Source organism: Temnothorax nylanderi, unplaced genomic scaffold, assembly GCF_030848795.1.
Source record: "Temnothorax nylanderi isolate EJ_2023f unplaced genomic scaffold, tnyl_v1.0 TNYL_tig0006_pilon, whole genome shotgun sequence".
NCBI lineage: Eukaryota > Metazoa > Arthropoda > Insecta > Hymenoptera > Formicidae > Temnothorax > Temnothorax nylanderi.
Genome location: NW_027249068.1, coordinates 417794 through 443578, shown reverse-complemented (window position 1 = coordinate 443578; position 25785 = coordinate 417794). Strand labels below are relative to the sequence as shown.

The window sequence follows — 25785 nt, the reverse complement described above, 5'->3', positions numbered from 1 at the left end:
GAGAGAGGGAGAAAAAGAAAGAAGGAACCGCTCTGGTGTGGCGAGTTGTCACGTCATTTATCATCATACACACCGCGGAAAGATCGTATTGCGATACACGCGGCGGATTAACCCGTTCGCTCGTGAAACTCCCACGACCGCGCGTTAATATACGTATAGCGCGAACAGCGTGTATTTTCTAGCGCGCTTCATTAGCACAGGTGTTCAATTAATATTCGTGACGCTGACCATTGTCCCCGGGGTTAATTTTCGCGATCGGTACTCGCTTATATACCACGAATGTCTTCTGATTAATGAGCGAAGCAAGAGCACGCCGAGAGAAATCTGTCCGAAGCCGGCGAGTTTTACTTAACTTTTGCAGTTAATTATCCGCAAAGCGGAAATCGTTGGGATTCCTATGCGTTTCCCGATGCATTGCAAAGCATTCCTACGAGATGTAATTACGGCCCGACTAGTCTTAGGCTGCATCCCTGATTTTTGTAAAAAAAAAAATATCTGTTTCACCTCGTTCGGTAATCTCATGTTACATCTGGGCAATATCGAAAACACTAATAAGGATAACACGTAACTGACGGTTTGAATCTTCTCATTTGCGATATAGACCTGTCAATATTCATTATATCATTATACTTCTTGCCGCACGATTTCGGCCTTTTACTTTCGTTAATGTCAAATGTCATTTGGTTCGTTCGAAATCGCGATGATGATATATTTGCGAAGATATTTTGGCGAAATGAAAGGCTTATCTTTCTCAATTCCCACACGAAGTCTTTTAGACAACGATATGAGCTTTCGGAGAGCTCCGCAATTCCTCCCATAATTGCGCCAAGCCCAAATACTCGATTCCGCAACCTAATACAGAATTAATTGGCGCACGCGGACCCTTTCGTCGGGCTCGAACAAAATTTCCTGGAACGCTCCTAATCACGCAAAGGAAACTCGATGGTACGTTACCGTCGACAATCGAGCCGAATGACGGGCCGGGGTTACGAGGGCGCGACGCGGCGTGGCGCGGAAAAGCAAGGGGGGGCCAGGGCAAATCTAATGCATCGTCTCGTGCAGGCAGAACAAACCTAAACCTCGTGTAAGTCTCGGCTATAGCCGTTCGCACAACGAGAGGCTTACCGGTGTCTTAATGCCATGTAATGCGATCAGTTCCAACCAACACAGAGACGCGCGCTTTCGCTCGATCGCTCGCCCGAGGTGCATCCGCCTCGCGCACGCTCCTCCTCGTGGATGCACTCCGTGACATGAACTCGTTGCAGCCCCCCCCCCCCCGAGAAAGGGTATACAGGCTCTCTGGTTTTCGTAAGTGCGAGAGCGCGCGCCAAATCAATAGTCCGCCGTGCGCTCGGTATAGGACTTTCGAGTAAGGTACGTCCCTCTTCGTCCTGGGCTTCACGACGTAGGCTGGAGACGTTCAATTTTACTCGCGCTCACTGAGATCGGTCGCGCCAAATGTCGTTTAGCGCGAGACAGCTGGTTGACTTTTTTCGTTCTCTGCTTCGGTGCTTTAATTAGTTGCAGGGACAAATCAAAGTCTAGAAACGGATAAAGGAATTCATTAACGCAGATTAATCAGAAATCATTAAATCCACACGGCGCGCTCGATTTCTCTTATGTAAAAGGCTATCCGTGTATAACGCAACTCGATAAATCGCGTCGAGATTACGCGACTCTTCGCGAAGATCGGGCGAGAGAAACACGTTGCCCTGGGGAATCGGCGAATAGATCAGTGTGTCGTGAATCGATACGATATCGCCGCGGCATCGATGAAAAATGATCGAGACTCCGACTCGCGAGAGTGCAGGCGGACATCAGGGGCGATAAATCACTCTCGATTCCGTACATCTAGCTCGCGATTCGCGGAAAAAAAAAGTTTCCCGGCGTCGTACCGCGTCGTCGCGGAGCGCAATGTAATCGTGCCGCGCGTATATCTTGAGGGTTCTATCGACACGCCGCTCGTTTATGCGAGCCGCCTGTACACACGCACGCATACAGAGGCGCGAATTGCACCACACGGGCCCTCGCGCTCGTCTGTTTATAAGTGCAAATAGCTGCGAGTGGCATAAAGTTAAGCGCACGTGAAGGCAACGCACGCGCGAGCGAGCGAGCGAGCGAGAACGCTAGACACTTGCCGCATAGGAAAGGCGTTGAAGGCGCAATTAAGATAATTAATCTAATACCACGGCCTCGCCTCGAGGCAGTACAGCTACCGGCGCTCGCATAAATCCCGAGGCCTCGTTTATTGCATTGCGCCGACGCGGACGCCGAGATCCGCTCCGCGTGAATTATCACCGCGGACGAGCGAAGCGCGGCTCCGAGAGTCGCCGCGCCGCGTTTAACGTCGGGGGCCTTTTGATTTTCTTCGACACAATACCTCTCTGTCTCTCAGAATCACGATCGCATTGATCGCGCCTTCTGTTCGCCTCGCACGCGCGACGATATACGACCCGATACGACGCACGTCGCTAACGAGCGACGATATTTCACTCGCGTGAATATCGGCGCTGTAAGATTTTCATAGATTCTCATTCAGTGGGTTACGCGTAATCGAAATAACGCTTTACGCAATGTCCGCGTGAAAGTTTCGAAGAAATCGAACACTAAGATTTGTAAATAGACTGCGTGTTCATCTTGTGATGAGATATGTACATCTGCCGGCCATTTAATGCTTCATATTACAAGTTGAAGTTAGTTTGGCGAATTATTAATATACAATCAATTATTATTCTGACTTTGTTATATTTCCTTACACGATTGCAATAGCTTCCGTATAATGTTTATCAGAATTAACGTTAATGCGAACTCGGTCTACTTGCAATCTCAGTTCTTCATTATGCCGCATGTCGATTCACCAATGAATCAATTAGCACACAGAGCGAGGACGTCGTCGCGATATTGCGCTAGTATAGATAGAAATCGCCGATTGGTTCTCGCAATCTTCCGGATGGGGATATCCTCTTACCGCACGCTCGTCTTCGTCGCAATTTTTCGATTGAGACATACGCGTACGGTATGCTAACAAAACCGCAACGAGATCGAGCGTGAACGATTTAGCGTCGAAATTGCCGCTGCCAAAGAGGGAGGTAACTTTATCACCGACCCTCTCGTTATACTCTCGGAACCAATTATAGTGTGCCGTAATCAATGGGCATTCGCGCGTCTCAAAAGATTGTCAGCTTGCGAATGCCGATAAATCATATCGAAATAGGCGGAACCCATTTACCCGGTGGCCGCGCAGCTCCGCTAACGTTCCCTAACGATTGATAACTCACTAACCACGCCTTTCCATAAATCAATAATCAATCTAGAAACACCGAGGCAACGGGTTCCTTTATAATTCGTCTTGCGACGATGTCGAGTTTGCTTGTCTAACGTACGACTTATTATTCGCGAGACAAAGATCAGCACGGTATAATTTAATTAATTTTTAAACGCGGTATAAATGCGAAAAAAGATTTCGTAGGATAAGAAGTAATTAAGAGCGCAAAATAAGCGTCGCACGCGAACCTCGCAAGATTGCTAACTCTGCGTCGTTGTTGCAGAAGGCAGGCGCTGCTGACAGTATCGGGCGGCGGTTCCCGTTTGACAGCGAGTGGACCAGCGTCGCCGGACAAGCGGCGCTCGTCGAACTCCGCCACCGACCTCATGGACGACGATGACAAGCTGCTGGACGTGGTCGGACCCGATACGCCGCACCCGGCCCACCACCATCGGGAGCGGGAGCACTCCCGAGAGAGGGACGATCGAACGAGCGAGCGGGGCGAGGGCAGCGAGTCGTCCGGGTCCGAGAGCGGTGGCGGGCCAGGTCCAACGGGGTCCGAGGGTCCACGGCCGGACGTCTCGGTCGGCCCACCGCTTCACCCGCCCCTCTTGCCGTATCTGTACCCGCCGGTGCCCGGACTTTATCCCGGTCCCGGTCCCCTGATACCACCCTCTCCCCTCGGACTCCACGGCGGGGTCACGCCCGGTATGCTGTTTAACGCCCAGCTGGCCTTGGCGGCCCAGCATCCGGCGCTCTTCGCGCACTATCCCCATCCCCTGGCCAGTCCCCTGCACCAGCTCAAGGGGCACAGATTCGCGCCCTATACGCTCCCGGCGCCCTCGCATGGCTCGGCCTTCGAGACCGTGACCCCCGGTAGTAGGACCCTAAGTCCGAGATCACCGCCGCCGAGGCCGCCGACCGACTCGCCGACACCCACCGGCGGCGGTGCTCTCACCTCGACGACACCCAGCTCCGCCGGTGAGCTCAAGTCCATCGAGAACATGGTGAACGGACTGCAGGAGAAGAGAAGGAGAAGTCCGAGTCTGACGCCCGGGCATCGGGGCGATGACGCTGGCGGAGGGAGTCCGTGACAGGAGAACGAGCCTGTGAGCAGCACGAAGGACGACGACCCTGACGAGGACGAGGACTGCGCCGACGAGTCCGGCGGCGACCCGGAGGACCTCTCCGCCGACGAGAGGGAGCCGGACTCCACGTCGGAGCCGTCGTAGCGGCGGGAACGTTGGCTGGTCGGCATTCGGTTCTCCCTGTCTTCTCCTCATCCTATTCGGGGGTCCTGGCCGCACCGGACGGGAGCGAGGAAGGCCGGACTCTCATACTACAAAGTGCAATTTTATTTCCGGAGCGGCGCCGCGCTCGAGAAGTCGTTCTCGCGAGCGGGAGCGGCGCCCTTCGTGCTTTCGGGACGGAACGAGGAGTCCCCCGCGTGTTTCCTGTATCTGTAAATAGACCTACGCGGTTCGCGCGAGCTAGAGAGCACGATATCGCGCGCGTTAGGAGTGTGCGTCTCTGTTAAAGGACCGCGAAGCGGGGTGCGTTGGGCTCTGAACGGACGCTGCACCGATCGCGCGTTTGCTGTAAATTAGATGAGACGCGAGAGTGAATGCGATTAGAGGAAAATGAATGTGAGAGAGGGAGAGAAAGAGAGAAAAAAGGGAGAGAGTCTACGAGCGCGTACCTGTGTCACGTGTGAGTCTACGTTCTACCTGTGTACGTTAGGTCTTAAGGGAAGAAAACAGAGAACGATATTGCAATATAAAAGCACCTCCTACTATTTGCAGCCCCTGTACATATGTACCCTAGTGATATTATATATATATTATATTATATTATATATATATATAAATATTATATTATAAATATAAATAACATCTACTCTCTCTGTACTAATTATTAAATATATTATTATATTATAACGACTAGAGAGACGTAAACGCATAAACGCACGCTGCCCGATTTATGCCTCGAAAACGCAAAGCAAAAAGCGCAAGGAATCCCAAATCCGAAGAATCTCGGGATCCGAGTTGACGATCCATAGAAAAAGCAACGCGACGCGGTATAAACCGCGGATTGGTTCACCGGGAAGCAGTGCCGCTCTCGAATCCTCTCGTTCTCGAAATTCCACGTCGCCCGGAGAGACTCGCGTCCTTTGAACGTGCGTCGAAGGTAAAGCCGTCGGTCAAAACAACACGTGGTGGGCGACCAGCTTTTCATTTGTTTACTCGGATGTCACTATCGACGAATACTTTTTTTTTAGAACCTCTTTGTTACCCCTTTGAAATACGTCGGGCTTGTGATCGTCATTTATGTTTTTAATTTTACAATTATAGAGAAACGATTTATCAAAAATATTTTATTTTTACATTGTTCTCAAACGTTGCAAAGTTAGAAGTTCAATTTATTTCTTTAATCTTTTTTTTTATGTAAAAGAGGCAAATCGAGATTTTATTTTACAATAATTGCTCAAGACTCGATTGCTGAATTAGCTGAATGTAGCAAAGGACTGGAATCCTACGCGCCGATTAAAACTCCGAGTCGGCCTGTAATTTGTATAAATAGTGGCGGTCGGTGTAAATAATTATTGAACGCGTGTGATAAGAACGTCGAGTAAATTTGCAATCAACTCGCGCGAGTCACTTTAGGGAGCAGAGGGTTTCGCTATCGCGAATACTGCACGTACGTATAACACAATAGAAGCGGTCTAAAGAGAAAAACCTGACGTCTGGGATGGAAGATAACGGTGATTTAAGGCGAAATCGCGCGATGCCCGCGGGAGAACGTAGCGCGGCGGTGTTTTTTTCCTTTCCTTTTTTTTTTAAGGGAACGTCTCCGAGAATGGGATTCTCTCGTGATGTCCGAGAATGGGAGGCCGTTATCGTTTGCACGCACTGTGACAATGCGAATGCGCCGCACGTCCGCGCGCTGCACATTTGCAGCGACGATCGAAAGATCGACTCGATACCCCCAGCGCAATGCACCTTGGCGTTCAACGTCTATCATCTCGTTGTGCAATCGACGATCGGCCTCTCATTCGTATTCTAAGCCACTCTGTCGTAATTCGACTAATCGCTGTCACGTCTCCTACGCGTTTTCGATCCTGCAGTAACGTCGAGTAGGTATCGTAAAATGAGAAAGACACGAGTGGATCTTCTAAGTCGATCTCTCGTTTTTTTAAATAATTTGTTGCCGTTGTTCACTAATTGCAAGAAGGTAAGTCAGCAGCGACTGGACGAAGTAAATCAATTAAATACAACGTTAATAAATACAGTGCTCGAATTATAATATCATTTACACGAATATATAAAAATAATCAATTTCATGCTGATATTCACTCGATATTTACCAAGCCGAGATATTTCAAAATTCTTAGAGCATATTAAATTTTAATATATCTTAGATTGACAATTAACATTAATTTTGGTTTTATAGAAACATTATGCAAAAACACGAATAGAACGTGATATGACGCGTTGATTATTAAACATGTATAATATCTGAACATATTGACTAAAACGAGAGATATATCGATTGTTGGAAGTCTTAATCAGCTTAGCTCTATTTTGCGATACCCGTTAAGCGGGCTTGCATCGTCGTTGTAATATGTCTGTACATCCGAATCGATTACAAGGGAGCGAAGTGTTCTGAAATCCGAAAGCAATAATCGAGCAGAGCTGTGAGTGCAACTATCGCGGATGAAACTAATCGGTTCGGCTGTTCTAATAAACTGCTGCGGTCGGCCAAGATTTCCATAAGCAAAAATCGCCATTGGCAGGCACTTTGATCCAGTGCAAAATTCGTGAAACGAAGATTTTCGAGCGATTCGAAACGAATAGTTCGAAAATCGGAGGTCGATTTAGAATCGTGTCGTCGAGTAAAGGGCCCGACGATTATTGTTCATCATACTTTAAGCGATAACCAGAAGCCTATTCTACAATCTGGTAGACGGAACTGCAGGTAGATTTTTTTATTTTATTAATGTGTTGATCGAAGAACTGTTATCACAATGATGAAAAAAAATCGCCTCCAAAAATGGCGAGATAAATATTTTCCACAAATCTTTATTACTTTATTTACTTGTTACTGATTACGCAGAACCCTTAATTCGTTTACGCGTGTTGATTTTAATGAATCCTGTTCAGATATGTCCGATAAACGTTGTACATATATTTACTTTATTCCAATTTGTTTATATTCAGCGCTAAATACGGCTCTCCCCTGAATTTTCTCTCCGGTCCTGAATTTTAATTATATAAAAAAAAACCTCGATGCAAATGTAAGATGGGAATTGCCGTATTCAACGCTAAATGTACAGTATGAAAATGAGCCAATGTTCCGGTGCAGAAGTAGAAACTGATCGATATGTACAGATATGCAATTGAACAGGCAAGTGGATGAAGAAGGCTTGTCACATTCTTACGCGCGTTAAGTTATTTGTATGGATAAACATTATTCCCTACTGTACCATACGTATCAGTACGTAAAGTGTATTATCAATTTAGTGCTGTGATGGTTCTTAGTGAAAGTTTAGCCTGTGGATACGAAGAGTCCATTGTACAATATTAAGTCACATTAATGCGAACGTATTAATTTAAACGCTAAAAACCTGTAATCACGAGGCGTCATTATATCAAATATTTTCTTCGTCCATCTGCTCCTTCAATTTAACGATTCGATCGTGTACGATTGACAAGTCCGTCGTCCATCCGGAATTTTAAGCTACGGTCGAAGCTACTTTCGTCCGATCGAAATCGCGTCTCAGTTCCCTCGAATCTTCGGGAATTTGCTCAATCCCTCGCATAATTTTCGTGGCTTCCTTCGGGGCGTACGCACGGTCTTGTACTCGAAGCGACGCGAGCATCACCGTCGACGAGAAAATAGGAAAAGCAATAAAAAATGATTAAAGAGAAAAGATAAGGAAACGAAGGGAAGAACGAGCGGTTCAGACGTGGGCCGCGCGCGTCAAAAGCGGATCTAACTTCTTAACACGAGAATCGTGATATTCCGTGACTTGTATTGTATATTGTACACTCCTTAGATTCTTTGTCCTCCGCCCTCCCGACTCCGTTCCCAATCTTGCCCCGTCATCAAAAGTCCCTCCGCAAAAAATCCACGTGATTAAGAATTCTATATATATATATATATAATAATTTAAAAATACAACACTGTGTATACAACTCATTTCTCACGCTCCGATTAATAAATAAACTTAATTGCACGATGAACTTATCGTTGCATAGTTATATCGCGCGCGCGCGCGCGGATATCTGCGCAAAATAGCGAACGTCGCGCCATTCGCGATTGGTCAGTGTGCTTATCAACTTCCGTGCAATTTTCTCCTTTTACACTCCGCGCGAAAAGCCACGGTTGCGCCAGCTCTATTGGATAAAACGTGTCGTAACGTTAATTTTTAATATCTTTGTACATTGCCCGTTAATAACTTTGACACTAAATCTAGCAATAGGCCAAGTAAATCGGGAATAGTAATCTCGCTTCGCCACCGTTACAGAAAATCGGTCACCGTTCAGCTACTACGCGAAGCGAACGATGATGATTAGCATTAAACAGATGTTGTTTGCGTACGAATGTAACCAGTCGGCCGATACGCGTTTTATACGCGTTTTAACGAAGAAGCTTTTGATTCCGCCGCCTCTTTAATGAAAGAAATCGTTTTTCGTTTTTGCCCAGAAGATAAGCGCGCAAGAACGCGCTTCGGTGGCGCAGGAATTTTAATCTTTCGGCCGATCGGTCGGACGATTGTAATAATTACGGTTTGCTCGTGTGAAGATACGGCGATGCGCTCTTTCCCGGCCGCAAAATAAAGTAATGAAAACGTGAGGGACAGCGAACGTTTTGAAATACGTACAAGGAAGCATATAGATTTAATAAATAAAAAAAATCAGTATATTTATCTGCTTTGGATTATTGTAAATTCATACTTTATGATTTCGCGAGAATTTGCAAAATTTACATAACACTTTAATTTAAATACTCTTAATATTTCGGAAGAGAGTTATAGTTATATCAGACTCACTACGATATGTTACATGGGAACATCGTGTTCCAGGAACGGTGCAAATTGATGAGATATCGACGTAATTAGCGGCATATGCGTCTTTTTTTTTTTAATGAAAGGTTTCCCCGATGAATTCGCATTTCCGTGCCATGGCGCAAAGGTAAATTCCGATGATTACGTAGATAAAAAGTTAATGAATACGGCCTTGTTTGAAGCAAGCAGACTAACGATTCCTTGCAGCGAGACAATTAGGGGTATTACATAGGTAATTAGGCGGCCGTGCATAAGTTTCGTCACATTATAACTCAAACTGTTGTCACTTTCACGTATACCATGCGACGTAACTCCTAAGTGCGAATAATTATAATATTTTGCAACGACGGAAAGCTACGACTGTCAAATAAAAATAAAACGACGTGGAGTGTCGATAACGGAATAAAATTGTTGGAGAATGTTATTGCGTTCTAAATTTGATTTTTTTTAAATATATTTGACACACAGTGCTGGCACGTGAAAAAGTTAATTTTGAGGTTTTCTATTATGACTCTCGAATTACGTGGTTGTGTCTTTCTCGGACACAGGGCTCCTTCACAGAAAATAAATTGTGGCGAGGAAGAATTCTCCTTTTGTTAACCACGTGTCTATTCCGACATCGTTGCCAGAAACGGAGCAATCGCGATATCTCGATTATCCCGGTAATTTGAAACGCTTGCATTTTGCGGCGACTTTCGTGTCACGTAAGCGCTTTCGCCGAACGATGAGTAAATTAATATGAAAGGAGCAAGATTAGGAAGGGCGGAGACGAAAAGGGCGATCGGAGCGGCGGCGATTTTATTTCACGACGAAAATCGAAGAGACTTTCGTGTCGCAGTACGCTAAACCGCGTCAGCGAGGAGAGTCACCCGGCAGCGAGTTGAACACGAATGCGAATGACTGTATTACAATAATAAGTTGATTCACGATGCTGAATATTGCGTTTTATAGAGCCATAACGCACGTTTGTCGCGATAGTAAAAGTCACGCACGATAAGACGGATGGATTTATGGGAGAATTAAGAGTCAAACAATTAATTCCCGCGAACAATTAAGGATCTCTCAGTAATTTCCCGCGTGCTACAACGTGCTAGGATACTTCGTTATATCGTGGAATCATTTCCGTTCAATCTAATAATCTAATTCATTGATTCGGATTGATTCATCAAAACATCGAAGTTATGCTCGTAAAACTGTCATGGTTGATGCACTGTACGTCGCACTGCGTCCTGCAGACTGGCAGCGACAGGGTTAACGACCATCTGAAGGAAGGGAAAAGGCGGAAGGCCACTATCGCACATCGTCTGATTTTTATAAGATCTTGCTTCTCGATTTCATCAGAACGCCGTTAATGAGCTCGTGAGTAATCGACGCGATTATGAAGGTGATGCGTCTTACGCCGCGATCGGATCTTTAACGTAACGTAATAAGGAACCCTAGGCAATTATTAACGTTTACCGTGATATTCCTTGCGCGCACTAAATAATTTATATCCTCGTAACGTGCACGACCCGAAAGGATTTCGATCAAACTCATTTTGCTCTTGTATCGCGAAATCGATTGCTTATTGCTTTCCAATGGAGGGAGGCATTTAAATTTGCATAGTAGCAATTTTCGTAGCTACGCTGTCGCTGCAACCATGACAGATTGCATTGCTGGAGTACAAGTTTTAAAGGTCTTACCGCATGTCGATGCGGTTTACGATTGAGCCAATGGTAAGGGACGAGGGTGGCAGCGAAGGGAGAAAGAAGAATTAGTCGGTACCAAGCAACGTAGCGTGTTCCGCTAAAAGAGCTCGGTTTAATATCGTTTATAAATTATTCTCCGCGGAGATAGCCATCAGCATACAAATTGGTTCGCCCAGGACCTCGAGGCTTCCTGTAGAGAGGACCCGCTATCTCGTCTAGATTCTCACCCGAGCCATTTTTCTACGAAAGCCATGCCGGGAAGTGCTCCGAGAAAGTTTTACAAATGCGCAATTTCGCAGTCGTTTCAACCGGAACATGTCAAAGAATTTGTCGGTCGCGCGCTCTCGCGATCATAATTCCCTCTGTTGATATCTATTCGTTCTCTATCTATGCTAAAACGCTTAAGAGGTATTTCACAGCTACCGAATATCATTTTTAAAAGGAAAAACTCAATGTGACCCATTATGACAATCGTTACGTTATCTATGATAATAATGCGTGCCATCTCCGTGCATCTTTCGCTTTTTGCGGAAAAACTTAATGAGAAACTTCTCTCTAAAAGGCATCAATTAAAAGCCAAATGTCGTGCGAGTAGAGACGAAGAGGCGCAGAGAAAACGACCACGCGGACTCCGATTCTCGAAGAGAAGCCCCCGACTTCCTCGGGAACGAGAGAGAGATTAGGAAGCAATCGGAATGCACGGTGGCCGTCTTTGATCGGCGAACAGACACGATCCGGCATTGTCGGTCCAGTCCTCGCGAGGTTCGTGTCCTCGAGGGAATTAGAATCCTCCAAGTTTCGAAGAACCGCGCCGCGCGGTCCACTTGGCAGCCCGATAGCGACGAGGATTTAATTGACACCGGGAGGTGTCGCCGCACTAAACTATGCAAAGTAGTCGGCTTTCGTCTTCTGAAGCCTTCGACGAGCTGCGCGAAACGCCGAATTCTATCGAGATAGCCGACCTGTCGAAGATGATTATCGATCGTAGGGACTGACGGTGTGCCCTTTAATAAAACTCGACAGATTTTTTTTATTAAAGAAAGACTGTAGATTATTTTTGACGGTGTAGAAACATTTTTCAGAAAAAAAAAACTGACGCGCGAAGGCTGAATAAAATTAAGAAGTTTATATTTTGATGAGATTTTTTATTATTAGTATTCCGTTAAATCGAATTATAGAGACTCTGTTTTCGGATATCTGTAGACAACGCCCGACAACGCCGTAACGAATTTAATTAGTTCCAATCGTATCTCCATCCGGTTCAGCAACACCGAAATATTACGTGTTGTATGATTTAGAAGACGGGAGACCCGTTGAAGATGATCACCAATTTGTGTAAATTAGAAAACGCAATAATCGATCTCTACAAGATTCCTAATCAAGCAGCGGTTAATGGCGTAATCAACGCGTACGAATGCTAATAATATTCATACGTAAGCATCGATATATTTAATATTAAAATTGATATATCACAACATCGATATATCATATATCAGAAAGTTTTTTTTAACGTGAGCAATCTCTCACACTAATGTACTAAAATTTATGACTTCGACAGAATTTTGCGCAATTATATTAAACAAAAATTGCAACTATTAAAGCTGTTGACCTTGCGACAATCGATATTTGAATAGCGGAGCAGCATCTTTAGGATACTCGAGAAATTTCCACCGTCTTATTCCCGATGAAGGACATTGTCTGCACTTTCAATGGCCGCGCTTAATTGACACTGGTAGGTGTCACGACTCTAAACTATGCAAAGTGACCGGCTCGTCGGCGGCTTCGGGCCTCTGATGTCGGCCACGTGTGCGCGGCCTCTCGAGAGCCGACTCGAGCCATCGCTAGGTACACGTCGCGTCGGCACGTCTGACGTCCGCGAAGACGATCGAGGATGATCATCGATCCGAGAAATTGAGGCTCCGCCATTCGATCGGACCGAACGAACGAACGATCCGTTCGGCGGAAACTCATATTGAAACGTATTAATTATTGACGCTGTCGGTATCACGTTTCTTCTACATCGCTCACCGCTCTATGCGTCGTCTCTCCGCGCTAACGGGAGGCTCGAATTCCTCCTCGCGAACCAGTTTATACCGAAGCTCTTCGTGGCGCGATGACAAAGATCGGCCGCCTCTAAAAGTCGAGGCCGCTCTTCGTTTTTCTCGTGAATGTTAAATCACGTTTCAACATTATCTGCAGCATCTACAGCATTCTTTTGTGAAAAAGAATGTAAAAATAAAAATTACACATACGCCGTTAACGTGAGGATCTCTTTCGCAATTTTCAGTTCTCTTTTTCGCGCGTACGATAAAATTTCATCCTCAACTTGTTTACGTCGTTTATTTCATCGGAATAGAAATCGTGGAAGTTAATCCTCGTATAGGTTCAGCTCTTCGCGTCTTCAAGAGACGGTCATCGCGACCATCTGTTTTGCGACTTCCTTCGCACGAGCAGCACTCGCGCAGAACTTACTCGACCAGGCGTAAAATACTCCGAGAGTCCGACGGTGCCGTTCTTCTCTTCCCCTCTGTTTCTTCCTTCTCTCTTCGTCTTTTCTGTGCCGGCGACGTGCCGCAGAGGGCGGATATGTATAGCCACGGCGAAGAGGTACACGACTAGAGGACGGCTCCCGGTCTCGGTGGATGGACACGGACAGGTCCGCATTGTATTCTGCGGCCAGTAAATCCTCCCGCTCGTAGTGTAAATGAGAGCCAAGCGGGAGAGAACGCGGCTGCCCAAGTCAGAAGGGAGTTCGACTCGATCCCGGCTGCGGAGGAACACCCAGAGGAGATCCGGAGAGAGCGGACGAACGAGCGAGCGAGCAAGAAGGAGGAAGAGGAAGACGGGGATGGAGGGACAGAGAAACAGAGACGGAGAGATTTATCTTCCGCGGCGACTGTGCAGCAGCCCTTTGTCGCCGGCCGAACGGTGAGAAGTTCGCATTTTTCGTCATTTTTTTCCTACCGGCACCCCTCCACGCCCATTTCCACGTCGTTCCACGGATTTATTCTCGTTCCTTCTGCATTTCGACAGCGACACCCGGCCGTCGCGTCGTGAGCAACGCTACCAGGCTACTGGAATTGAGAACTTTGATATATGCGTTTGTTTCAACAGTGAAACAATTTCAATCAAGAGTTTCTATATCGCATAAAGCTCGTATTATCACGATGGTATAGCAAACGGTTTCTATACCAAGAGAAATTCGAATCCGTCGTTCAAATCAAGAGGACAGAGCGGCTGTCACGAATAACCTCCTTCCAACGATCCTGATTAGCACCCGGTCGTCGCGAATGGGGATCATTCGAAAATCCAAACTCCGCGTACACACGTCGGAGGATCTTCACACGAGCTCGGCGAACAGGCCGTATACGCGATCGCGTATACGTGTATGTCAAAGAGGACGGGGGGGGGGGGCAAGGTTGTGACGCGGTAGTGGCCGGTGGTAGGAGAAGTTTCTAGTGAGACAGCGTTTGTCGGCGCGTTTGTGGGCACCGATGCCGCCGCTTTAAGGTGCAGTCTTCTAAAGAGGCCCACGGTGCGCTATAATGCCCACCGGCTGCAACGACTCCGGCGAGCGGCGAAACTGCGTGTCTCGCGTGCGTTAATTCGACATTCGTGACGTACGCTGGACCCAATCTGGGCGTAAATTGGTATTTCATACTGGGCTGACATAACTTTTAAAAGGAAAAGAGGATCGCAGTATAAAGCGCGTTATATATATATATTTTTTTAAATTAGATTTTATGAATCGAGATAAAGATACAGAATTCCTTACTGTGGCTAATATGTAGAATTTACAAGATTTGCGACGCAAGGCTCATTTACGCGCAACTTGTACTAGTCCGAGAAGAACAGCGCTCTTTTCATTCTCGGTCGAATCGCGTGGGAGGGACTCTCCGCGTCCCGTCACTGATTTGCGATCAATTTGCCCTGATTTACAATCGGTGTCGCGAGTGAGAACGCTTTAGGCTTTAGGCTTGTTGCCGACCTCGAGAAGCATTCCGATTGTGCCCCAAGCTTCTTCGAAGAACTTCAACATCCTTTATATAACTAACTATAGTTCAAGCAAAAATTAAGCAAATGATTCATAACGAGACTAGAAACTCTAAATTATTAAAGTTACCACATTAGAATAAAAGATGGATAAATACATTAATGAAAAACACTAATATATCAAAGATAATGATGTATTAATGATATAATAATATTAATGATAAATATATTAATGAAAAACATTAATATGCTACACGATCGAAATATATAGATAAAATTTCTGAAAACTTGGAATTAAAAGCTATTGAACTGTACGAGAAATTCGTATTTCAATTTCCGCATCTATGTATCACGAATTCAAATGAGAGAGGATGATATTAATCACGCGCGTTGAAAGGGACGTAATTCTCGCTCACATTCCCAGGGATCAAATGAATCGAAGATTAAATTCGGTGTTTCATCGAAAATACCTGCCGTAGTAATTAGTAAGATCTGCGGTTGGTTGTGTGCGCGAGATAGACGTCGGAGACAAACGGCGAGAGAAAAGGAAAAGGCGAGACGCGGAGAGGAAAGAGGCTGACTCGTCAAACATGTCGACCGGCGTGGTATTTCACCATGGCGCGTCCGCCACGGGGCCCGACGCTCCTACGACGTAGCGTCATACATAACGCTGAGACCTCTCACAAAGGACTCGTGGTGAGATGGTAGCCTACAAGATCGGATAATATGGGTAGTTATTTGTCGGCGCCGATGTTGGTTTTTCAGTCGAGTGTGTTGCCGCGTACGTGTGAGACCCCCTGCGGCGAAGGACCCGACGGGCACCGCTCACGGGCCCCTTGGGCTCTACTATTTCTCCCTTCTCCTATGCGCCTCTCCGCGCCAGCCACAGACGGACGGTATTTTTTATTTTGTCGTATTTCGCCGTCGCGCTGGGTCTTGCCATCCCTCTCATTGTATCCGGATACTTCTCTCGTCACTTTCCATATTCAATCTCTTCTCGCATATCTCAAGGCCCGGTATAGCGGCGTTGTAGAAGGGGGAAAGGATAATGCGAATATGGAAACATATGTGGGAATTCTACGCGAACAATTTTTTATAGCTATTTAAAAACCTGTATCAAATTTGTAACTTGAGATTAAAATTGTGATCGTTAATGTATCTCTATCAGGTATATAAAATACCAGTACTAAATTTTATTCAAATCTCTAGCTGCGTGCCCCGATCTTGCTCGTAACTTCCTCGGGAAATAGATTTTTCGCAACGATAAAATACGGATACGGGTAATCTTCCACACCGGCGCGCGCACCGCGAAGCACGTAGCAAATTATGCTAAGAACGACCTAGATCACGTCCAAGAGGATCAGTTTCCCCCCGTACTGTGCCATTCGCGCGACGGGAAAAAAGCGAGAATATGGGATCTCTCGCAGCGAACGAACGGAGGTGAATTCCAGCGCGCAATCGTAATCGGCGCGCACCGGTCAGCTCCGATGCCGCTAATTACAACCAGCTCGGGCCGACCAGCAGGCACGGTGGAGCAGCGGAATATGAAAAGTGTCTCCCCTCTCGGTATTTAAAACGGCGACGCTGATCCGGGCGTTTACCGGTCTCGCCGATGGCCCCTTTTTACGACGTAGACCAGCAGCGGCGAGGCCGGCAATCACGCGCGCCGATATGATCCACGGAACCGTGGGAGCCGGAGCGGGAGCGCGCGGGGAATATTCCGCGAGCAAGTCCGCCGCGCGTTAATTCGCTCGTTGACTTTCCGCGAACGAGGTGAACGCATAACCCGCGATCCCGGGGAAATAAACATAACCGCGAGCGCGGCGCTCGCTGGTGTGCTCGCTGCCGACTTAATTGGGGCGTAATTGAAATTAGGGATTGTAAATCGTAATTATACGACGGCGAAAAAAATTGGCTTAATTAATTTCATCGAGTCGACCCTCGTCGCGTCGTCGCGCAGCTCTCGCCGGCAGCCGCCGCCGCGCTCTTTCACGTCGCGGCGTCGTGCGCTGCTCTCGATATTTTAATTTCATATGGCGCGCATCGGCACGTTCGACCGCTCAATGGCGATGTGACACGTTGCGATATAGATATTTTTTGCGAATATAATTAAACGCGGGTAGAAGGAGCGAGGAAGAGAGAGGATAATTTCTTTCCATGTCTCCGTACCATTAACGTTAACGTTTGGATTATGAAAAATGATTCTTTAAGAATCGTGATTAACAATCTGTCTCGCTTAAACCTATAAGTTTTTTTTTATGATTACGCAATTCCAGAACGGTTCTCGATGATTCCGAAAACTCAGGCGTATTCCCGCGGAATGTTCAATCGTAGCAGAGTTACGACCGAGAACACGTCCGAGACGAGCTATATTTTTTCCTCGATTTCCGGTCGCCGATCTCGACGATTTCTCGCGTTAATTTCTTCTCCCGGGTCGCAAGTCTGCTCACCATGGTCACCTCCCTTTCTCCTCTCCCCTCTCTCTCTTTCTCTCTCGTTCCTTCTTTCTCTCTCTCTCTCTTTTTTTTCATCGTCTAATAGCAATAAACTGAGAAAGGCGAGAGCCGTTAAGCACGAAAATATACGAAGGGGGAGGTAGAATCCCGCCACCACACACATGCTGCGCCGAGGCGTCCGTAACGTCTTTTAATCACGAAATGAGCCGGCTCTCTTCAAACGCCGAGGGGCCCACGGTCCTCTTTGGCCGAATTAAGTAAATCAATAAATAACGAGGATACCTCGGCAACACCTGCGCCGCTCTCCTCGCCTCGTCGGCACGATGTAACAGGATTTACGGCGCTCTGCGCAAAGCGCCGCTCCGCGCCGCGCCGCGCCGCGCCGCGGCCGCTCCGCTCCGTGTCGGCGTCGCGTCGCGGCTGATTCCTCCTTGGGTTCGTTCCTCTCTTTCTCTCTCTCTCTTTCGCTCCCTCCCTCCCTCCCTCCTCGCCCCGTTCTTTTATCTTTCCGTCGGGCTAAGCGCCAAAAAATTCGCCGAGACTTTCTCTGGGCGGAAGACAGGAAACAGGTATCCACTCAGCGAGACGTCGTTTTTGCGCTACGAGCTATATAACCGCCATGTTGCATCTCCGCGCGCGACGCGTACGTCTTAAAAGACATGTACTTTAGCAAATTTAATATTGAAAATATTATCAAGTTATCATATAAGAATATACATTGCAAACTATTTCTTATCTTTATGTGTTATATTATTTTAATGAACAGATGATAAAATATGTAATATGCAATTTTTGTTCTTTGGCGTGTGCGAGTTTTCTGCCATCTTCGCACTTACAATTAGACCATATTTCAGACGTAGAGGAATGGGGAAAAGCTGATCGTAATTCAATATGGTGATTAAGGTTTATAGCTGATAGTACCTGCATGGTGCACAGCACAGTCGTTTCATACACGTGCGGGCTAATGTGAATAATAAAGCTTTTTGCCGCGTCGGCTGTCACGCGATATTTCCATTTAATCTTCTTAATATTCAATTTTTTAAAGAAGTTTTTGTTCTTATTTTGCAAAATGACATTGTGAGGACGCAAACAATAATTCGCAATTAGCAGGGTTTAAGCTCTCGAGTAATGAGCCTTCCAACGTAAGTTCTGAGCCACAATATACCTACAATAACTTATGTTAGCCCTTTCATTGGTCAAGATACTTTCCAGCATGCTTATGTTCTTATGCAGATTTGTGTGTGCAAAGGCCTTAACTCGCTCGTGGCAGCGGCGACGGCGGCGGCAATGGCGAACGCAGCACCATTTCGCAAATTGAAATGGTACCGGGTGCGCCTTTTTTTCGCGGCGTTTAACCGTAATACGCGGAGCGTTTATCCGCGTGTACGGAGCCCCCTCGACAAAAAGAGGAACTGGCGCGTACAAACGGCAAGGAAATATTGCTCGGTGTCGGCGCGCGAAAATTTATTGCTCTGGTCGGCGACGCGAGGCGGTGAGAGCGAGCCGGCGAAACAGAGAAAGCCGCGATGTAGAAGGAGGAAGAGAGAAAATAGGAGCGCGGACGATGGAGAGTGAGAGAAAGAGAGAGAGATCCGTCCGGCACTAGCTGGAATATAGAGACGCGTTAATAAGAGAGCGGACAGGGTGCGTCGCGTTTCGGCTAATCGAAAATGTAAAATGGGACGCGAATGGCTCGAGCCGCGGACGAGAGAGCCGACGTTGCGTTAAATTATCGGGCAAATAGAAGGCGACGCCGGGAATGCTTTGCTCGCGTTAGCCGTTCAACCGGAGTACAGAACGGTGTGTTTCAGTCAGCCACGCGAGGTACCACATGGTCCCCCCCAATGCGATGATAGTTTGTTGCAAACGGAGACAGCACAAAGGTGTCCAGGAACCACACAGATCCCTTTACGATGACGTGTTATTTACGGCTTAATTCGCGGAAACGTTTAAATTTTCATTCCCTAATGACCCGACAGCTAACGCAGCTTCGACGTTTGTAGTGTTAAACGAAAGAATTCCGTATAATAATCGCTGCAAGAAAAAAATATGTAGATTGAGAATGATGATGCCTTTAATAATTATAATTTTTTTCCCCGCGATAATTAAAATCGAAGTAAGGAGATATCTTGGGAACGAAGAAAATCCTGGAGACACGAACGGCATGAGCTCTTGCATTGTTGAACCAGGTTGAAGTCACGCGTGGGCCTAATAAGACCAGTCCGCCGTGAGCTGTCATCAGCGGGCCCACGCCGATGAGGGGGCCCCGCGCTCCGAACCCCACACGACGGCGCAGCGCGGCGCGGCGCGGCGCCGGCGCGGCGATGCGACGCGGCGTGTCCCCGCAATAAATTCGCCGTCGGAGTAATTTTTGCCAAACGCCGCGATCGAAACAACTTATTCGCTGAGTATGGCAGCATCGATTATCGACAGTACTGTCTTGCGCCTCCTCTCCTTCTCTTTCTCTCTATCGTTTGAATAATGGATCCTTTGTGCGGTCGATTATTATTCTGGCAAGCACTTTATTATCGGCGACGCGCGTGCTGCTCGTGGAAGCGGACTGATCTTTAGAAGCGGGGCAATTAAGGAGTCGACTGAAGAAGGATACTAACCGCGAAAGGCGACGCTGGTTTTTCAGCGGACCGGCTATTGGCAGGCAGAGATGAGGTCATCTGTCGTCGTTAGAGAAATAGATCGTCAATTGACTTGCAGCATCGACGATGTTTTCTCCCGCGGCAAGTTTGTAATGTTTGTATCGATCGCACATCAGGAACGGTCGAATTCTCATCTTTTTGGATGATCGTCGAAAAATTGCGAGTGTTCATGTAAATTCCTGCGGCGATGAGGTTTCGCGCTTTATCTAGAAAATTACCTCGCGACGCGAGGTAGTTTCAAGCAGAGACTTACAAGCTGGTCGTTCGGGCCTACGTGGAAACGATTTCACATATAAAACACCCACGTGCGTTTTCCTGCGGCGAGACCGCGCCACGGCCGCGTCGCGCCGTGCGAAAGATGTTATCGACCGTTGACGGGATGCATTACAAAATTATGCAAAGCACCGACATGCACGATTAATATCTTTAAGAGCTCCACGCTCGCAAGTACGCACGCGGTACGGGTACGTATTTATTCAGGTAGTACGCGCGCGCGACATCGGTCTCGCGCGGCGCGCGAACGATTAGCTCTTATCCTTTATTTCTGCTGAAGGATATGCGGGTGCGACAGCCTTGAAAACGCGCGGCGCGAGGTCGAGGAGAGTTTGTCCGACGGTCACACCGACCGACCGACCGACCGTCTGCATTATCGAACAGCTAACAGATATCTCGGCACTTATTCGATAACATCGACAACAACGACGAGGCCGGTGCATGTCCTCTCTCTCTCTCGTCTTCCCTTATCGTCAGCCCGTGTAATGAAACCGCTCGTTAGCTTCGCCGCGAGAAAAACCGATAAGCGGTGAGTTATGAACTCGACCGTTTAACTCGAGTCCCCCCTTCCGTCGTAATTATGCGCGTTCGTGCGACCGCGTGATGGATTGCGAATAAAATGGATGAAAAGGTTGGACGACGGACACCTTGATATCGATATGTCGCCGTAATCTCCTATCGCAGTTATGTATAACAATTTAATATATCAACGATACACGTACGCAAAAAAAGAAAAACTTACGATATATTATTGGATTTATAACTTAATTGAAAAAAAAAAGAACTTGCAGGATTGCGTCGTATTCAGACTTAGAATATCTCCATCTTCTTCAGAGAATATTTTTTTCTTTTAATGCCAGAAAGGTTTTTGCAGTGTGCCTTTACGTAATTGATACGCGTAAGAAACGCGGGTTCCGAGTTATAACGACGAATCGATGCTCGAATACATTATCTGTAAGCAGTCGCATTTATTAGCGCACGTGTTGCAAAGTGTGTCATTACCAATGCGTCAGCAGATAATAGAAGCGGAGATAAAGAGTTTTAGGAATATAATTAGAATCGCTGCACTTTGATGATACGTTATTCGCTAAGCGATGTGTGTAAAGATCGGTTACGGATAAGATGCCTACCGCATCGTTTTCTCGGTACGAAAGTGAGATACTAATCGATGGATGAGCTACAATGTTGCTCGCCGACACGAGGCTCTACATCACACTTGGACTCGATGGACATTTTATTCCCTCCTTGTTTTTGTCGATCGCGTATACATAATAAAGCGCTACCTTTAACGTTTTCACGTGGAAAAAAAAAGATAAGCAATGAATTATCCACCGTCACTACTGAATTTTAATGCGCAGATAATCACGTAATATCCGTCTTAAGACAGTCGTTAATGACACATTGCACCTTGCAAAACTCTTGGATCTGTAATTGGAACTGGAAATATAAGAAATGTCACGCGGATCGAAGCGCATATAAATCGGCCAAAATAAATGCCGAATCGATAGTCGATCATAAAGTACGGATTTTACAGACATAAAATTATTAAATGTGTTGTATAAAATTGGCCCAATGCGTTAATTGTACGAATTGGCATAGCATCAGATATGCATGACGAATTAAGATATTACTTAATTTCAAGAAATTCTTCGGAATGTTGATTAGAAAAAAAAAGGATTCATTAAAATGCATAGAAAATAGCATGGCGACGAAAGACGGAAGGTGCTAACGATGTTGAGGGAGTGTCTCTTTAGTCCCGGCTAATTTCTTGTGTGGTCCCGCGAAAAGGGCTAAACGAGTCGATAAATCTTGTCCATCAACGGTACGCGCGCACTCCATTACGAGTGTATGAGTATACGTGTATCTATACATATATCGTCACTTTATAGCCAGGTACCAGGCCATAATTAGGGTGAGAAACAACAGGTGAGACTGACACAGCTGCTCCGCGCCTTCTCTTCTACCCTAACGTCCAGGCATCGACTACCTTTGGACTGATCGTATCTCTCAACAAGATCGTCCCAAGTCGAATGTCAAAAGCGAGGAAAATTTTTGCTCGCGAGCTATAAAATGCTCGATCTCGCGTCGCGTCATCGCTTCGAAAAGATTTTTTACTCTCATATTAAGCCAACTAGAGGGATTTCAATCTTGAATACATGATTATATGTTTCGAAATTAAACTGAATTATATAGGCTGCGGTCCATTTGACGCTACAAATGCTTCGAAGCGTTCTTCTTCTCCTTCTTTCTTCATTGAAAGAAAGGAGAAAAGGAATGCTTCGAAGCATTTGTAGCGTCAAGTGGACCGCAGCCATAGTCGTATATTCGCATTAAGATAAAATCTAGACCAGATTAGTCGACTAATAAGGATAATATTTAGACTTTCAAATAAAAGTAGAACTCATTAATGTAAATAAAGACTTGTAGAATGATTTCGATGATTTTTAGGTGTTGATTTTATTAGTTGGATTTGTCCGGCAACTCTTTCGTCGCTACTACTCCCTATCGAGAGAGTAAGAAATTTCCGCGTAAATCGATTATAGTTCGATTTCACCGTGAGAGTTAATGATTTTGTTACATCTTGCGCAAATCGCGGTTTCGTTACGAGCGCGATTCTGCACTTATTTAATTGCATCGAATCGGGAAAAGAGTAACGCTGTCGAAACACTTAATGCGAGTAGTTAAGAAACGGTGTTTACAACGTGGATGTTCCCCGTCGATGAGCCGAGATAACGGGGGATAATGAATTTCGTCGTTGGCGATCGCGACCTGCGAAATCGATCCGCAATTAAAACAAATCGCGGTGGCTCGGATCTCGTCTTGCGACTATCGACGATGCCTTGAGCCAAAGATGGCATCTTATCAAACTTGCTTTACGTGATCTGTGATGCTAAACATTTTTAGTATAATCAAATAGTGTCTGAATGTTGTAATACATAATTTTAGATAATAGAATATCTTTAAGCATCGTAATATTTTCTATATGACTAATAAGTAATAATTAGATAAAAGAAAAGATTAGAAATAAAACGATTAAAATTAAATTCTTATAAGTTTCAATTAATGATGATAAAAAATTGAAAAAAAAGCAGCATTTCCGAGACCATGCGAATATGAATGGACGCACATGCTAGTGCTCGGTGTTTTCTGAAAGAGAAGATAACGCACAGTCGAGTGAAACATCCTACGAGTAGTTGCCTGACCGGAAGCAAAAACGCGTGTAATCGTTAGCTCCTGTATAGCTTGGCTGGTTCTGCTCGGTCCGAGTGTATGAGGAAATGCATGCGGGGCAAAAACGTCGCGCGGTTTTGGACGCTCGACTGAAAATTCTGCGGTATAAGTGAAATTTTCTTTGCGCAACAGTAAAAGATTCCATAAATGCTTATCGTTAATGTCATTTCGGCAGTCGATGTGAAGGTGATAAATAAATTCTAATGTTAATATGTAATTTGACATGTTATTTTCCAGATTTGGTGTTTTCTTTAAAATTTTGTGTAAAATAAAATTATGTAATAAAATATTGCAAATATAAATAAAGATTAACGTTTGTTGTTAATTCTGACAGTTTATGTATATAAAAGTAATAAATTACAAAACATTATTATAGGTGATTGTTTCAATTCTATAGTGAAACTTAAGTATTTGTCGAACGATTTCTGGATACGATGTAAGAATCGCTTCAAGGGATTCACCAGAGTGCCAGAGCGACCGACCAGTTTCTCTCGCGTATAAAGTTATCTATAGTTGTTCTCTGTATAATGCAGAAGCTGGAAAGCCCGTTACGGCTGAGAGACACTTGGTCGGCGTCGGTTACGTCGGGCCGCGCCCCGCATGGTCGATTCGACGATCTAAACTGCGGGGATCATCTGATTGCGAGCAGCCGAGTGAAAGATCCAATTCTACCAATTAAGCTTTCGCACTTTTTGACGGCACGCTCGACGGCATCTAAGAGCAAGAGCGAGAACGAAGAGAACGTTGAAGAGAAAGAGAACCGAGCCCGACAAAATCCGGCATTAAGGTCGTCGCCGGTCGATTGGATTAAGCCACGGCTCGCGTGACAATTGACTCACGTCATCAGCACGATCGCCGATCTCAACGGGGACGACATCGGTCCGTGAAATTTGCGAAGACCTCCACACAGGAAAAAAAAAGATCCCCGACTCTCCGACGGAACGTCCCTTTCATCGGGAGCTCGACGCCGATACAGTTTTAATGAATTTATTGAAATCATGATTTGAGTAGTTAAAAAAAAGAACATATTTGAAGTTAAATTTGTAAATATAAACAAAATTCCATATTAAAATTATTATTGCGTCAATTTTTTGATAAGATTATGAACATTTTCGACAATTCTTTTTAAAATAAAATATTTTTTAAAAATAAAACAGAACGCGTGATAAAATATAATACGTTGTAAGCAATTTTCGACCAATTGAGGACCAATTACGATTATCGATTATATGAGACGAGGAATCGTTTCTTGTGGCCAAGATTGTCCAAGAAGCGGAAGGAACCCTTCTCGCCGGCGCGGCGTGGCGGTCAACCTAAACATGACAAAACCAGCACTAATTTCACAAACGAATAAACGCGACACGGTCACCCCGCTGAATAGCGGGGTGGGTAGAGAATACGCATTACTCGCCCTCGACAAGCTGAACGGAAAGGCGAGGGAAGGAGGACGAACGAAATTTTGCGTGCTTCTGCTGGATGCTACAGACATACGGTGGGGTCGCTGCGGAAGGAGAGAGGGTGAGACTGTGGGGTGGCCGGGGTGGCTGAGACGCGATAACGCATGGGGTGATACCGATACAGCTCCGAGTATACGAGACGGAGATGAGTCAGCTGTGCTGCCGGTGCACTGAGAAGAGCCACCCTCGAACAATTCACCCCTAAAAGCGGCTGGAGACGCCCTATCGAGCGAGTCTGTCGACTAGCCGGCTCGATCAGAACGCGATCCTCGTGACGAATGCGATGACATCGTCAAGTCAATGGAAAGATCCTCCAAATCTGATTGCCAATAAAATCTCTTTCTCTTTCTTTTAATTTGCGAACTGATATTATCGATTTTTCTATGTTAATTGCTTCTCTTTTCTAAATAATGGTAAAAGATGAATAATTTGAAAATAAATAATACGATATACATATCTCGTTAGTCTCGTTGTTTCTGGATAAATTTAAGCCATACGAAATTTACTCTTAGACCTCGTCTATCCGATATCCACTGCTATCTCTTTCGTGATAAAGCTGGTAATCCAGACGGATCGCATCCTCGCGGCGGTGTTAGTCCCAAATTAATTGTGTCACTCTTTTGAACAGACTGGTGCTATAACGGTCGTAGGTAGGCATCGTTCCGAGCGTGTCGTCCGTTCCGGTATCATACGAGCGCATC

At 45.9% G+C, this 25785-nt stretch overlaps 1 protein-coding gene and 1 long non-coding RNA gene across 5 annotated transcripts in view; one reads left to right on the top strand and one right to left on the bottom strand.

Moving 5' to 3' along the window:
- The window catches only part of Bi (T-box transcription factor bifid), an 87047-nt gene extending 77291 nt beyond the window's left edge, over nucleotides 1-9756 (top strand). For 3 of the 4 annotated variants that reach the window (XM_071714918.1, XM_071714933.1, XM_071714909.1), the window contains exon 7: nucleotides 3549-9756. In XM_071714918.1, the coding sequence (XP_071571019.1) occupies nucleotides 3549-4359 (811 nt within the window). In that variant the 3' untranslated portion in view covers nucleotides 4360-9756. The remainder of the gene's footprint in view (nucleotides 1-3548) is intronic. The other variant, XM_071714924.1, reaches the window with a different exon arrangement.
- The window catches only part of LOC139777677 (uncharacterized), a 136298-nt gene that overhangs the window by 84822 nt on the left and 25691 nt on the right, over nucleotides 1-25785 (bottom strand). The window lies entirely within an intron of this gene.